This window comes from Hypanus sabinus, chromosome 17, assembly GCF_030144855.1.
Source record: "Hypanus sabinus isolate sHypSab1 chromosome 17, sHypSab1.hap1, whole genome shotgun sequence".
Classification (NCBI taxonomy): Eukaryota; Metazoa; Chordata; class Chondrichthyes; order Myliobatiformes; family Dasyatidae; genus Hypanus; species Hypanus sabinus.
This window is the reverse complement of record NC_082722.1, coordinates 28,874,900-28,892,174: the sequence shown is the minus strand read 5'-3', so window position 1 is coordinate 28,892,174 and position 17,275 is coordinate 28,874,900. Positions and strand designations below refer to the sequence as shown.

At 35.3% G+C, this 17,275-nt stretch overlaps 1 protein-coding gene across 1 annotated transcript in view; it reads left to right on the top strand.

The window, feature by feature from the left end:
- Positions 1 to 17,275, top strand: part of edc4 (enhancer of mRNA decapping 4) — a 104,241-nt gene that overhangs the window by 34,826 nt on the left and 52,140 nt on the right. The window contains exons 13-19 of the mRNA XM_059992738.1: positions 293 to 356; positions 893 to 972; positions 9,802 to 9,989; positions 11,350 to 11,438; positions 13,700 to 13,853; positions 14,437 to 14,894; positions 17,068 to 17,169. Coding sequence (XP_059848721.1) covers positions 293 to 356; positions 893 to 972; positions 9,802 to 9,989; positions 11,350 to 11,438; positions 13,700 to 13,853; positions 14,437 to 14,894; positions 17,068 to 17,169 — 1,135 coding nt within the window. The remainder of the gene's footprint in view (positions 1 to 292; positions 357 to 892; positions 973 to 9,801; positions 9,990 to 11,349; positions 11,439 to 13,699; positions 13,854 to 14,436; positions 14,895 to 17,067; positions 17,170 to 17,275) is intronic.

Sequence of the window (17,275 nt, the reverse complement as noted above, 5' to 3'; positions counted from 1 at the left end):
GGACCAGTTAATTCAAAGAGCTTCTTTCCATGCTGTTATAACTAAAACTCTATTCATTTGTGATTAATGAATTAGTGGTTTTAACTGAAGTTGTGAAGTGACTAAAATGTTTAATATGAAAAATAAATAATTCATGTTGTGTGGGAATGTTAAATTGGTGTAGAATTGCAAAGATCGGCCCAAAAGGAGCTGATAGCAAATTTTGATTTCAAATGTTACTTTCAATGGGCACAGGAAATTAGGAGAATGAGATTAGATGAAATGGTTCATCTGCTATTTTCTCTTTTTGCAGAAGGAAATCCAGGCCCCATTGAATCTTCAGTAGTACAGATAAAATTGTACTGTGTACACACCAAGTAAGTGACAGAGTTAAGAATTGTTTGAACTTATTGATGACATTCTGAGAGCAAGTGTGCATTGTTGATATGTCTAAATAAATATATAACTTTCAGTAGGTTATTTATGTCTAAGAATAAATCTTGGATGATGCAATTAATCTTGCAAAAGAAAGCTAAAACTTCACTTTTTAAAAATTCTGGTATTTGCAGCTGTTTTAGTGGGTTCTGTTCATACAACTACATATTCTGTTTTCTGGAGCTATAGTGTTGCATCTTTTTGTAAGATGTTTTACATTTGATAAGTGACCTGTACTCCTCTTTTGGTTAAACAGACTTTTAAGAAATGCCAATAATACTTAAGTCTTTCCTTATTTCTATTATGTATGAGCTTTGAAAATTTTCTTTGCCTCACGTTTGCCATTTCTATTGTTGTAAAACATGCACAAAATATTGAGTTTTCTTTGCTGATAAAGTCAGTAGGAAACGTTGGATGCAGATGGTGGATTTGCCAACTATTTGCCTACACGTTCTGAGCATTATATTTCTTGTTTCAGAACACTTCAGGATGTGCAAATTTATTTCCAGCCACATCAGAATGCAAGAGAACCCTCTGCTGCTTCCCATGAAGATTTCAGTAAGTTGTATCATGATCTGTCAGTTAATATTCCATCAAACCCCTTTACAAAAAGAAAAAAAGTACGCATACTCAGTAGCTCCTTCATGGTTTGCAGACATTTTTTTTTGCTCCACACATTTTATGCATGGAAGTTTCATAGTAATTAAGCCTTTGAAGCTATCCCTCACTAAAGTCGCTGGGCAAGTCAACTCCATCACTCTGCTGGCGAAACCATTCAATCATCACTCAAACATGCTCATTCCTCCTACCAACTTTCACAGTTTTTCTAATGCTCATTTGCTTTAGTGAACCACTGCATAGAATTGCAATTTTTTTTCCTCCGGTGCTTTATACCATACACAGTTGACAAACCAATGCCATACAAGTCACACAGCTTATGCACAGAAGCACCTTGGTCCAGTTTTTGAACATTTCAACCTTCCCCTGGATCGATTGGACTGGCATTCTAGTTTGGCACCAGCACTGGTACTGCACTTATCTTAGAAGCCATAGCTTTCTTTTTCAATCTTTTTATTATTATTAATAATATGAACAAAATACAATTGATATATTAATAAAGGGATTACCAACATACAAATTCCCATTGCTCATAAAAGAATACATAAGCAATGATTACAGTATAAATGAGTTTTCCCAAAACATGAACCATATGGTATATGTATGAACAAGGTAAATCTAGGTATTTCATAATATATAATATAAAAAAAGAAAAAAAATGTTATGCAAAAATAACTAAACTATTAATCTAATAGCTAATAAAGAAGAAGAAAAAAAGCAAAAAGAGGAAAAAAAGAAAGAAAAACTAGAAAAAGAAAAAAAAGGCTGTTTATAATATCTCACAAGAATACATAATCATCAGTGTCATCAACTCCGATCCTCTCAACATAAATAAGATTAAAGCTGGAAAATCAAATAAGCTTGGAACAGGGTCATATTACATCATATGAAAATATTGAATAAATGGTCTCCATATCTTTTCAAATTTAATAGAAGTATCAAATACACCACTTCTAATTTTTTCTAAATTTAAACATAACATAGTTTGAGAAAACCAATGAAATACAGTGGGAGGATTAATTTCCTTCCAATTCAGCAAAATAGATCTAGCCATCAGAGTGAGAAATGCAATCATTTGACAGGCGGAAGAAGATAAACGAAGTAAGTCCATCACTGGTAAACCAAAAATTGCGGTAATAGGATGGGGTTGTAAATCGATGTTCAATACGCAGAGATAATATCAAAAATATCTTTCCAATGTTTTTTCAAAAGCGGATATGACCAAAACATATGAGTTAAAGACGCAGTTTCAAATTGACATCTATCACAAATAGGATTTATATAAGAATAAAAATGAGCTAATTTATCCTTAGACATATGGGCCCTATGTACGACCTTAAATTGTATTAATGAATGTTTGCCACATATAGATGATGTATTAACTAATTGAAGAATTCTATCCCAATTCTCAATAGGAATAATAAGATTAAGCTCTCTTTCCCAATCATTTTTTGTCTTATAAAGGGGCTCTGAATGTATCTTCATAATTATATTATAAAGTTTTGATATAAGCCCTTTTTGAAAAGGGTTTAATTCAAACAAACTCTCCAAAATATCTGAAGACACAAAATTTGGAAATGTAGGAAGTACAGTACTTAAAAAATGCCTAATCTGTAAATATCTAAAAAAAAATGAAATCTAGGCAAATTATATTTATTAGATAATTGCTCAAAAGACATAAAACAATTGTCCAAAAATAAATCAGAAAATCTTAGTAATCCTTTAGTTTTCCAAGCCGAAAAAGCTTGATCTATAATTGAAGGGTGGAAAAAGCAATTAGATACAATAGGAATATTTAAAACGAATTGAGTCAACCCGAAAAATTTCTGAAATTGAAACCATATACGTAAAGTATGTTTAACTATCGGGTTGTCGATTCGTTTCGGCAATTTAGAAAGAGCAAAAGGGAGAGAAGTCCCTAAAATAGAGCATAACCTGGTACCGATTTAATTTCCAAACTCACCCAATGAGGGCCAAAAGATCCATCCCAGTCTTTCAACCAACATAACAAATATCTAATATTAACTGCTCAATAATAAAATCTGAAATTAGGTAATGCTAACCCACCTTCCTTCTTTATCTTCTGTAAGTATATTTTACCTAACCTAGGATTTTTATTCTGCCATATATATATAAGGAAATTTTTGAATCAACATTAGTAAAAAAAGATTTCGGAATAAAAGTTGGTACCGCTTGAAAAATATATAAAAACTTAGGTAAAATAACCATCTTAACAGCAGTAATCCTGCCTATCAGAGATAAAGATAATGGTGACCACTTAAGCATTTAATCTGATCAATTAAGGGTAGAAAATTAAACCTAAATAATTCTTTATGGTTTTTTGTGATTTTAATCCCTAAGTAAATAAAAGAGTCATTAACTAATTTAAAAGGTAAATTTCCATAAATTGGGACCTGTCTATTCAAAGGAAACAATTCACTCTTATTAAGATTTAACTTATACCCAGAAAACTCACTAAATTGAGCCAACAATGATAGAACTGCTGGAATAGATTTCTCAGTGTTAGAAATTAATAATAATAAATCATCTGCATACAAAGATAACTTATGAATATCTGTCCCACGATTAATACCCAAAATATCCTGTGATTCTCTGATGGCAATTGCCAAAGGTTCTAAAGCAATGTTAAATAGTAATAGGCTAAGAGGACAGCCTTGTCAAGTGCCCCGAAATAAACGAAAAAAGGGAGATCTTTGATTATTAGTAAACACCGAGGCTACTGGAGTGTGATAAATCAGTTTAATCCAGGAAATGAATGTTGGACTAAAATTAAACTTCTCCAACACTTTAAATAAGTAAGGCCATTCAACTCTATCAAATGCTTTCTCCGCATCTAATGAAATAACACATTCTGAAGTGCTATGTGAAGGAGTATAAACAATATTCAGTAATCTCCTAACATTGAAAAAAGAATAGCGATTTTTAATAAAACCGGTTTGATCTTCCGAAATAATTTGGGGTAATACCTTCTCCAGCCTGGATGCCAGTAACTTGGAAAAGATCTTGGAGTCTACATTCAATAAAGATATTGGTCTATAGGATGCACAGTCAGTAGGGTCTTTATCTTTCTTCAGTATTAAAGAAATGGAAGCTCTATAAAAAGATTGTGGCAAATTCCCCAATCTAATTGCTTCTTCAAAAACCCTGCATAACCAAGGAGAAAGAGTAGCAGAAAAACATTTTAAAAATTCTACTGTATACCCATCTGGACCTGGTGCTTTCCTAGAATTCATTGAGGAAATAACCCCTTTGATTTCTGCATCCTCCGTAATAGGAGTATCTAATATTGAAAGATCATCGGATGATAATTTTGGAAAATTCAATTTCCCAAGAAAATCACACATGGTATTACTATCCTGAGGGAATTCAGATTGATACAGGGAGGAAGGAATTCAGATTGATACAGGGAGGTATAAAAGTCTTGAAATGACTTATTTATCTCATCATGGTTAACTGTCAAATCCCCATTCTGCTGACGAATCTTAGTGATTTGACGTTTATCCAAAGCATTCTTCAACTGACTAGCTAACAGTTTACCTGATTTATCACTATGTATATAAAAATCAGATCTGGTTTTCATTAATTGATTTTCAATCGGAGATGTAAGTAATAAACTACGTTCCATTTGAAGTTTAACCCTTTGTTTGTAAAGCTCCTTACTGGGAGTGATCGAATATTTCTTGTCAATCTCTTTAATTTTATCAACCAATAAAAGAGTTTCCTTCTTAATGCGTTTTCTCAGACCAACAGAGTAAGAGATAATCTGTCCACGTATATACGCTTTAAAAGTGTCCCAAAGTGTTCCGCAAGAAATATCATCCGTGGAATTAGTTGAAAAGAAGAAATCGATCTATTCCTTCATAAATTTAATAAAGTCCGGATCTTGCAGTAAGGTAGAATCAAATCGCCATTGTCTAACATTAGAAGCTGTATCCGTAAACTTAATAAAAAATTTTAATGGAGCATGGTCAGAGATAGCTATAATATCATAATTACAACCAATTACCGATGGAATAAAACAAGAGTCAATAAAAAAATAATCAATTCTCGAATAAGAATGATAAACGTGAGAAAAAAGAAAACTCTTTGTCGTTAGGATGCCGAAATCTCCAAATATCAAAAACTCCATTATCAGTCAAAAAGGAGTTAATACAAGTGGCCAACTTATTGGGTAAAGTCTGAATAGATATAGATTTGTCCATCAAAGGATTTAAACAACAATTAAAGTCACCACCCATTATTAACTTATATTCATTTAGATTAGGTAAAGAAGTAAATAAGGACTTAAAAAAATCATGACAATCCACATTTGGAGCATAAACATTAACCATAGCAACCTTTTTATTACAAAGTAAACCCGTAATTAACAAAAATCTACCATTCGGATCCGAAAAGATATCGTGTTGAACAAATGCAATAGAGGAGTCAATAAAAATTGAAACTCCCTTTACTTTGGCATTCGAATTCGAATGATACTGTTGACCCCGCCAAGACCTAAAAAAGCGATATTTGTCCTCCTTCCTCACATGAGTTTCTTGTACAAAAATGATATGAGCATTAAGTCTTTGGAATACTTTGAAAATCTTCTTTCGTTTAATCGGATGGTTTAAACCTTTAGTATTCCAAGACACAAAATTAATGTTCTGAGCCATAATTCTAAAATCAACCCTTTGGTATAAAAAGGGTTAACCAAATTATAAATTCATGCACCCAGAAGAGGAACAAAAATAAAGAGCGGACCCGGAAGTGACGACATCGTAGACATATTTGAAGTTCAAAAACAGCTCAAATGTAAAAACTAAAGCCAACTGGTAAAAGGAAAACAAAATTAGAAAACAGACCATACCCCACCCCCACGAAAAAGAAAAAAAAGCCAAAATATGGCTGGAAAAAGGAAAAAATGAGACTAACTCTACCCCCATATCAGCGGAAGACCACTCCGTATATAAAGGATATAAAAAAAAACCACCCCGACTTTAAAAATTATAATCACTATACTAAAACCACACTTCTTAATATACTTAGTTGTTAAAAAAAAGAATATAATTACCAAAAGCTTATAAATCGGGTTATAACCCAAACAAATCAATAAATATTTAAACTATGATAAGCGATGCATTGTAGGAAGAAGACGAGAGAGAAAAAAATAACACCATCTTAAACATAACCAAGAATATTTTTCCAAAAAAACCACCATCTTAATAAAAAAGAATTCACCTTCGAAGGGTTAAAAATACACCTTCGAAGGAACAAAAGTAATAGTCAAGAATATAGTATAATGGTTAAAACAGAGCGATTAATATGACAAAAACACACTTTAACTTAAATATATAGGATAAACCTACACCAATAACCAGAGACTAAATCTGGTTTGAGGAATCGAAAACCATCTTACACAATCAGAATCACTCATCTATTAGAGATTAGTGTCTGTAGCAGTAGGGAAGTTCTCCTCCAGGTAACTTCTCGCTTCAGATGTAGAAAGGAAATCTAGCGTGGAGCATTCGGCGGAGAGATTCTAAGCTTCGCAGGGTATAAGAGCACAGTTTTTAGATTTTTCTCATAACATTCAGACAACAGAGGTTTAAAAAGAAGCCTTTTCTTCATAACTTCAGGACTAAAATCTTCAACCAAATGGAAATAGTAATCTTGACATTTAACCATTCCTACCCGTCGAGCCACACGAATAAGATGGTCTTTGTTGTGTACACAATGAAGCCGGACAATTACAACCGAAGGTTTAGCTGGAGCACTCAATGATCGACGCCTAATTCTATGTGCGCGATCAAGTAACTGAGGGTTATCTGGGAAAACCGACGGGAACGCATCTTTTAAAAGTTGAGTAAAATATTTCGAAGGGTCGTCTTTTTCTATGCCGTCTGGGAGACCAAGTATACGTAGGTTCTGTCTTCTGGACCGATTCTCAAAGTCGACACTCTTGGCTTTAAGTGTTTCCACCAGTTTAGTGGTCGAAATTAAATCCTGTTGCAATTTTTCAATTGTCAAATCTCGTTTCCGAGCGTCTTCTTGCAGAGATGCGATAAGAACTTGCTGCTGGTTAATTACTAAATCCGTCTTAACCATATAATCTTGAAAAGCCTTTATATCTTGTTTAAAAATTTGTTGTAGTTCATCAAATTTTTTATCCAAAACCTCCATAAACAGTTCATAAGTTAATTCAGTGCGTTGCGGATGAGCTTGCTTCTTTCCATTACCGTTGGGGTTGCGCCCAGGTTCTCGTCCTTTAGATCTAAGAGCCATTTCTGTTTGCATATCTTCAAAAATTCACAATAAATTCTTAACGATAAGTCCAAAAAAATAGCAAGAATCTTTTGGTGTCGGTAAAAATAAGTTGGATAAGGGTGATCAAAGGTTAAAAAAACTAAAGGTTATGGAGCGAATCTAAAACAGTACTCACTCCATGAGCGTCTCCCGCTGACCTCAGAAGCCATAGCTAGGATTAAATTTACGTAAATTAAGCAAAGATAGGCACAAAATATTGGGACTATCACCAAGTGCAGTCTAAATAATAAAAATAGTGCTTTTGTCAAAATGAGTTTCGCTACATATAGCACTTCGTGCACTACACACAGTACCATCTGGAGGCCAACCAGTAAACTATGTCTCATAATTTCATCTGAATTAAAAGAGGCAGCGAAACATCAGTTTCCAGAAAATCGGTGGTCAACCTGTACCATTTTTTTCCCCTTTCACCATTTGTCCATTTTGATGCTTGAAATTTGAACATCTGAAGACTGTAGATTTGTCCAACACCTGAATGAGATAACTAACATTGTTTTGATTAAAATGCTGGAGTTAAAGAGTACATATGTATTCTGTTCACAATAGTTTAAAAAAAAGACTAATGTTTCTTTAAGCCATTCTTTAATTTTTTGTGGTTTTGTTGGTATTGGCAACATAACAAAGATACTTGTAATCTTTATTTGATAAGGAAAATGTAAATATTCAAGTGTTTATGTAGGATGTGAAGGTTGAATATCTATTGAGATATAAATGAACTAAATTACATTGAATGTGGAAACTTGGGCATATGGGACATACTGCAGTAGTATTTACATTTCATTGTAGATTATTGAGTTGAGGCTTCTTGGTATCTGATTAAATACGTCGCTTTCACTTTAGCCTTATGCTTGAAAATGATTATTTTTCTTTGTAGAGTGTGATATTTTATGCATTGTAAAGATAAGCATAATTAAATGTCAGGATTAAGTACATTATGCATTTTATCTGGAGAGACATCTTCAGATTCATTGTTATTGATGTAATATTATCCTGTGGTTTAATTCATTAGCTATTGAGGGTCAAAGTGGATTCACTTGTATGCATTGAAATTCATTTTCCACTTGGCCAACTTCACTAATTGATCAAGTTCCCTTTGTAATCTATATTAAAGTTCTTCATCAACAACATTTTCTAATCTTGGTCATTTGCAAACTTGCTGATCGAGTCTTGTGCATTCACATCCCAATCATTGATATAAATATATATATATATAATATATATATAGCTGCAATACAGCTAGTCACCAGCCTCTATTCCAAGAAACAAACTTCATCCCATGCTTTGTGCCTCAGTCAGTTTTGAATACACCTGACTAACTAGATTCCATGGGACCTAACCTTCCCAGACCAGCCTACAAGGTGGGACCTTGCTAAAGTCCAAATAGTTAATATTCATTGCCCTACCCATATCTACCTTTTTGACACTTATTCAAAAATCTCTTAAATATTTGTCAAATATGGCTTTCCACACCACACCATAGGCCCTGCTGAATCTTCCTAATCAGACTTTGTCTATCTGAATACTGGTGGATCCTGTGTCTCAGAATTTCCTTCAGTAACTTCCCCACTACTGATATCAAGTCTACTGAGAGGCCTCTAAATCCCATGGCTTTTTCTTGCTTACCCTTTTTAAACAACAGAACATCGTCAGCCATCGTACGGTCTTTGGGAACATCACCCATGGCCAGCAATAAAGTACCTCTACGAGAGCCTCTGCAATTTCTTCCCTAGGCTCCCAGAAAGTCCAAGGATACACTTGATTAGGCCTTGGGGATTCATTAAGGCTACAAAAGTAAAATACCTCCTCTCTGGTAATATGAATGTTCTCCAAAACATCTCCACTTGTTTCCCTTTTCTCTTGAGCAACCATAATTTTCTCATCAGTAAACACTAAGGAGAAATTTTTATTGAAAATCCTACCCATCTCCTGCAGCTTGAGACATAGGTGACCACCTACTCTCTCCCTTGCGACCCTTATAAAATGGCTATAGAATGTCTTGCGATTTTCCTCAGCCATACTTGCTAGATCCATTTCATACCTTCTCTTTGCCTTCTTGATTTTTGTCTTAAGAGTATTCTTAAAACTTTTATCGAGATTCACTTGATCCTGGTCTAAACCCAATGTTTGCTTCCTTTTTCTTTACCTGGCCTCAATACCTCTTGTTAGCCAATTTTCTCTAAACTTCCAGGTTTACGAAACACAAATGTGCTTCTCATGGACATACTCTTTTAAAAACTTCCTACTTGCCATTTGTTCCTTTCCTTTCAAACTGGCTCACCCTATCTAATTTTGCTAGATCCTTCCTAATATCCCCAAAATGATCCTTTCTCCATGTTAGGAACCTAACCTGTGCACTTTGACCTATCCTTTTCCATCACTATCTTAAAACCAACAGCATTATGGTTACTAGAGCTGAAGTATTTTTTATTTGATCATTATTCGCAGACCATCTAGCAGATGTGAGCATTGAGGGTGCATCGTCTGATAAAGGCTCTGGTAGAGGATCTCAGCATGACCTGCGTCGTATAGTTGATCTTCCAACACCTGCAGATTTTCTTTCTGTTGCTAATGACGTGAAACCAAAGTTAATGACTCCAGATGCTTTCATGACTCCTAGTGCTTTGTTGCAACAGGTGTGATTAATATTTGTTCCTCTAGATATATTTAAATTTGTTTTATTGTATGATAATTTCATTTTTATTTTTAATGAAATTTATCTGTTAAGGTTTGTGACAAACATAACTCCTGTCTTCCACTTTGACGGTGACAAGCTTGGGTTGCTACAACATAAAGCTGCTAAACCATAATTGAGTTCCCTGCTTTTAGAATAATCTATTGCACCTTGACCCTCAATACTAGAAGAATTTATACTTGATTCTCATATGAATCCATCAGCTCTTGCACCAGTCATTCCAAATGGATTCTGAATAACATTCAAACTTGAAAATTATGAAGAGTAGAGTTAAGGCAAGCAAATTGCAGAAATGACCACTTTATGGAGCACGTTCACTCAGTCCATCATAACAGGCAGGATTTCCTGGTGGCCATCCGTTTTACTTTTTCCCATTCCAGATCCAACATATTGGTCTGTGTCCCCCTACTGTCATGATGAAGCCACTCTCATGTTGGAGGAACAATGTTTCCTATTCCATCTGGGTACCCTCCAATCTGATGACATGAACAATGTCTTCTAATTTCTGGTAACTTTTCCTCCTTCACCTCCTGCTTCTCACTTTTTCCATTCCCCATTCTGGCTCCTCTTACACTTTCTCTTCTCTAAGCCTGGTGCCTTCCTCTGTTGCCCCTTCCTCTTCCCTTTTTCCCATGTCCACTTTAGTCTCCTATCAAATTCTTCCTTCAGCCCTTCGCCTTTTCCACCTATCACCTTCTAGTTTCTCATTTCATCCCCATTTCTCCCACCCACTTACCTTCTCCCTCACTTAGTTTCACTTAGCACCTGGCAGCTTGTATTTCTTCCACACACCCCCCTCCCCCAACTTCCAGTCCTGATTATGGGTCTCAACTTGAAACTTCAACTGCTTACTCCTCTCCTAGATATTGCCTGAACTGCTGAATTCCTTCAGCATTTTGTGTGCATTGCTCCAGATTTCCAGCGCCTGCAAAATCTCGTTTGTAATTTCAGATTCTATCTTTACCAAATTTTTCACTGTGTCTGGAATGGCCAAATTCCAGAGCTGGAAGAATTGTAGGCTAGCCCGTTTCTCCTTTTGATGAATAAGTTTACTGCTGTTAAGGTTGTTCCGTTTTGTGCTGAAATATTTTGCAATTGAAATAAATCTTCAGTTGTCAGCATACAACTTTTAATTGTTGTCCGTTAGATTTTTTTTCTCAAGTGTCCTATCTTCTGATGTGTAAGTGTAAATATAATTACCACAGTAGCAGAGGTATAACAGCCAATTACAAAAGAAATATTTTAATGGCCACACCTGTCTATTGCATTTCCTGTTGATATAACTGTTTTATTGCTGACAGATTTCTGTGTCACCAGGAAGCAGTGTAAGCACATTAACTGCAGTGACTGGTTTGAGTACTAGCTCTGCTAATGAGACTGGAGCATCAAGGTAGGGAATCTACATTAGCTGCACAGAAATGAATTAAATGAAAAATTCTGCTTAATTTCAACAATTTTAATAATATTATATTTGTTAAAGATTGAATTGATTTTTCCTGACTCCCTAGCTTGTGTGTCTGCAGGTCACCATTTAAAGATTCATAATGTATTTATTATCAAAGTATGTGTACAGAATGAGATTAGTCCTCCTGTCGGCAGCTACGAAACAGAAACAACATGGACTCTGCTCAAGAAAATATCAAAATACCCAACATGTGGAGGGGGGAATAAAAGAACAAACTGCGCAAATAGCAAAGAGTGTGTGGACCAAATCAGCAGTATTCAGCCAGTGCAAGCTGCAGGGCTATTCTTCGCCAAAGCGCCCCATTTTTTCCTTATTTGGTTTCTTGTTTTCCCTTTGGAGTCACATTGAAAATCACCATGGCAAAAGTAGTTAAATTAGCCTCTTGACTAGTGGCTACTGGGGAAACTTTTGGGAGTTATCTCCATTTCTAGTTAGATAATGGCTGGATTGGTGGAGTGGTTTATAGATTATTATGTTGGCTGCCTTTTGATCTTCTGGTTTAGTCCAGGTCTCTGGTAATTGGGCCTACAGTGAGTCCGAACAGTAAACTTAGTGATCATTGCCCTCGTGATTGTTTTCCCCAAAATATCAGCTTATAAAGCAGAAAGAAATAGGGCAAACAATTAAACAAAAGCAGATGTTGACCCTATTATTTTTTTCCTTTAAAAAAATTGACTACTTAAAACATTTTCAGACTTGTTTTGCCACTCAGGTTATTGACATTAAAGACCAGGTGACATTTTTGGCAGTATTGTCATGGGTGTGGTTGTGAGGCCACTCCAATAGTTCAAAATAACATGGCACGCAAATGTCACTGGGGTTTCCATGTCACTTACCTGTGGAATGAAAGAAATGATGTGATGTCTCCCAGTCTTCTGCCAAGCAGATAGAGGACAATGATTGGCTTGGATTATGCCACAGAGTTGGCTTTGAACTTGGGGCATTATTGTGGTCTCAACTCAGGGCTTCATTCCTAAGCTCTAATAAATAAAGATGGGGAGGAAAAACTAAAAATACCTTGCTTTGGATGTGACGTCAATTTAGAATAAAGGTTTTGATTAAAGCTTAATTGTGCCAATAACTTGAATTAACTTGTGTTTTAAGTTGCACGAGGAATCACACAATCATTCCTCTTAACTGTTGCAGTTGATACATAATACGAATGTACAAATTGTGTAATTATTCATTCCTCATTTCTAAGTTTATTATTAATCCCTTATTTTGTAGTCCAGGTTGTTATTATAGTTGGCAAGATTAGTCCTTAGCATATGTTTCAGAATTGAGGTGTTTTTAAAAATGCAACAAAATAGCTTGATATCAGGGTTGTGCAACATAGTTGTGTAATATTTAAAAATATTTCTAAAAATTTTAGAGGAGAAATTAAAATGTTATTATAACATTATTTACCTTGCTTGATTCAAGGTATTTTCAGTCCAAACAATATGTAACATAGAACCTGCAAGTGATAAGGCTCCTACACCTGCTCCCTTCACATTGTCAGAGGTCATGTGTTTGGGAAATGTTGTTTTGATTATTTTGTAAATTGAAGTTCTCGGGTTGAAGGCAGTGGTCCATGCAGATTATTATCTGTTCAGCTTCATGAACCTATATCAGCCATCAACTCAAATAATTAGCATAAACATCTGATGTAAAAAGCTTTGTCACTTCAAAGACAGAAAATGTCATAGATAAGCAAGCTTAATTTTCTTTTTTTTAAAAATAAAATCCTTTTTCTCTCTCCAATGCTGCATAAAGGGCTGAGAATAAAGCTTGTATCTTTGACCTGTTCTGATTAGTTGGCTGTAAAGATCACTCAAGTTCAGGAAGTTAAATAGATTAATAGGCTTACTTCTCAGTTAAAGGATTTTAAAATTATTAAATAGTTTGATTTTTTTTTTCATTGCTTATGGGTAGGATTTGCAAATGTTAATTTTTAATGTTTTCATAAACTGGTGACACTCAGTAATTTAACCACTTCTGATTATTTATATGTGATTTTTTTGAATTTATTTTTATTGATTTTTATAAATGTGAACATTGAGAAGATAAGAAAAAACACATCTTTATTTATCAAACTATATAAGAGATTAATGTAATTATGCAGGTTTTAAAATTGGATCTTTGGAATGCTAGAATTGCTTCTCAAAATCTACTGATTTTCCCCCTTGTGTAATTTTTCTTTTTAGACCTACTGAAGACTTGTGCCTAAGTCCAAAGGTGACATTGGAGAGTGTGACTCTCAGTGGAAGCACAAGCAACAGTGTCCAAGCCAGTCCCAGAAACAATTCTGTGCAGCTTATTCCAGGGCTTTCTGACCAGCTTCCTACAAAACCTCTTCAGGTATGCCCATTAGAAAAGGAGATGTTTTTAAAAATCTGGATGACAGGTATAATTTGGATAATAGGCACAATGTTTGTAAAATGCAACTTGGAATGACAATGTAAGAACTTGATATTGGTGCAAAAACAAAAAAGAAAGTAGAGAGGAAAAGTTGACCTTTCAATATAAATAAGCAATCTAAATCAACTTTAGTTTCCCCTCTAATTCTCATGTCTTTTCTACAATATTCCTGAACATTAAAGCATTTCTGTAAACCTATCTTTTTGTCTTGACCTCTCTTTATTTTTCAACCTTGGTTTGATATACTTTGTTTTCTGTGTGCAAGTTCTTAATTTTACAAGCAGATGTAAATTCTACTGAACATCTACTTCATGGGATACCAACTTTTTGGTTTTCCAAAATATGGTAGAATTTGTTTGTAGCAGTATACAGTATAATAAATTAAGATTAAAATTTTAGATGACATTTAAGTGGAATATAGTTGAATGTTATAACCAGTTTAGACAGGGTAAACTAAGGGGGAATAAGCTATCCCCTATCATAATCTTGTTATGTTTCTAACTAGGTTGCTTTTTTCTTTTAGGTTACTGGTGCTAACTCATCACTTCCTTTGGAGCTTCAGTCTGTGGACCCCCTTTGTGTGCCTCAAAGTTCACCAACACGGGAGCGTTCCCCTGATGTGATCTCTTCTGCTTCCACAGCAATGTCTCAGGACATCCCAGAAATAGCCTCAGAGACCCTTCAGCGTGCATTTGCAGGCTCTGTGTTGGCCAGTGAGGTTCTAGAGCCTAACCACCATATGGATAGCATGGCCTCTGCAGCTTCAGCCCTGCACCTGTTATCTCCAAGAAGTCGGCCTAACTCGGAACATAGCCATCACTCACTAGATATGCCGCAGATGGAAGTGGAACGGCTGAGCACTCCATCACTTTTAGAAACTGTTTTGTCTCAGGATAATACAGCAGGGGAAAATGTTGCCAGTCAGCCTTGGCCAGCAGCACCTGATGTAACTCGAGAAACTCGTAACAGCATCAATGAGAGGTACAATATGTTGGCTGTTTTTACAAAGAAATCTAATCTACTGTATTTAGGCATTTGAATTTTCTCCTCTTTTCACCTGCTACCTTGTTGGTTTGTTTGACTATAGTATGCAACATTCCTTGGGGAAAAAAGTCTTTGAAAAACAGACACACAAACCTTCTATGTCCTGCCATATTTACACCTGCTAGAGCCATCTACAGCAAGTATAGCATTTTTGAATAGTAAGGAATACTGGTTGTGGTGAGGAGTGGCTCTTGCTTTCTCCTTATTACTTACAATTTTGCTCTGTTTGGTTTATCATGAGTTATGCGATCATTCACATCTTGGTTTTTTTTACTCCGCCAGCTTTGCCTTCAGCATATCATGCTCTCAGCTGTGCAGTGGAGAAATTCTTGAGAATATTTGCCACTATAGAAATTCTATAAACTTAAGATGCAGGTTTTTAAGAATCATCAATGCAATAACATCTTAGTACATCATCTTTCTCAGTTAATTTTATATTTACAGTGGTAGTTATTTCAGGCGAAACAGTCTTGCATATGCTTATTTTATCCTGTATTGTAAGCAGGCAGACTGATTATCAGGCAGCAGCAAACTGGATATATTTAATGAAATCGGCCTAGCACAAAAAACTTGGTCTTGTCATTATTGCCATTTAAATAATAGTGATCTGTCCTCTGTGTATAAAAAGGAAATCTTCATGTCTGAACTGTGGAGTTGAAAAACTGCATTTTGCAAGTTAGAAATAGTAATTATTCATGCTAGAGGTGCACAGTAGGTTGGTCAATAACAGGATAGATTTGTGGTTTAGGTAACAATTACATCAATCTTGTGAATTGCCTCTTTGTAGATTGGTGAAGTAGCTTGGCCATATCCACCAAATAACTTTGATTTGGCAACTAGCTGGCAGTTCTTCAGTTGTCTACCCAATGATCTTCCCTCCGGTAGAAATGTGAATGGAAGTAACAATTCAAGTATCTGATTGGCACATGTTTCTTTGCTAAAATGCCTACCCCAGTAGCAGACAAAAGAGTTTTTCCTTAAATACCATTTTCTTTCTTTTACTTTAGCCTTCACTCCTTAATGTTTCCTTAGCCAATAGAAGCTTAGAAAACCTACAGCACAATACAGGCCCTTCGGCCCACAATGCTGTGCCAAACATGCCCTTACTTAAGAAATTACCTAGGGTGACCCATAGCCCTTTATTTTTCTAAGCTCCATGTACCTATCCAGGAGTACAGGAGTACAAGACCCTATTGTATCCTCCTCCACCACTGTCACCAGCGGCCCATTCCATGCACTCACCACTCTCTGCGTTTTTAAAAAAAAAACACAGCGAACAACAACTTACCCCTGACATCTCTTCTGTATCTACTTCTAAGCACTTAAAACTGTGCCCTCTCATGCTAGCCATTTCAGCTCTGGGAAAAAGCCTCTGACTATCCACACAATCAATGCCTCTCATCATCTTATAACCTCTTATCAGGTCACCTCTCATTCTCCATCGCTCCAAGGAGAAAAAACCAAGTTCATTCAGTCAGGGTTCTGGAACTTCCTGTGATTTGCGTTCCTTAATTTAATCAAGGACGAAAATATTGTAAAATAAATTGTAATTTGATTGACAAATTTTCAATATTTTATTAGCTAATGTAAGATGAACTTTGTAAATTGCCTAGCATAATAGCAGATTAGAGTTAGTGCAGAAAAGCAGCCCACTCTTAGTGTTAGTTTTTTGTCTACCTTCACTAATCCTATTTGCTTACACAAGACCCAAATTCCTCTGCCTTGTTCATTTTAGTCCCAGTCAAATTCTTTGATGTAGTGATTAAGTTTGACTCCAGTGCCTCTTCTATTGTCAGTCTTTTGCTTTGTATATTTTAACAATTGTTTGAATGTAGAAGTCATTAGATTCTGTGAATGGTTGCCTTCTGTCACTGAGAATTGTTGTCTTTCTGCAGTATTTTCTGTATCAACATTATTTCAAGTGCAAGTTTTCATCAGCTGATTCAGATGATTTCAAAAATGCAGTCTAAATTTCGGCTTGTGCACTATTCTGAAAATATTCCAACCCATGTCAAAAAGAATTATATGATTTGTATTTGGGAGACTAATGCCCGTGTATGATACTGTGTAGGTATTCTTTTCAAATGTTTCATTTAACTCTTCCTTTAAGCTCTAGAGAAGTTATGCAAGAGAAGCACAAGAACTCAACCTTCCATCGACATCCGTACCAGCTACACCAACATGACAGTCAGGATGCCAGTGCTGAACAGAGGTAATGCAGCGTTGCATGTAAATATTATGACCCATTAGGTTAGTAAAAATCTGTACTTCAAAATAAGAATTGGCTTAAATTCCAATCTTGCTTGTTGGTCATTTAA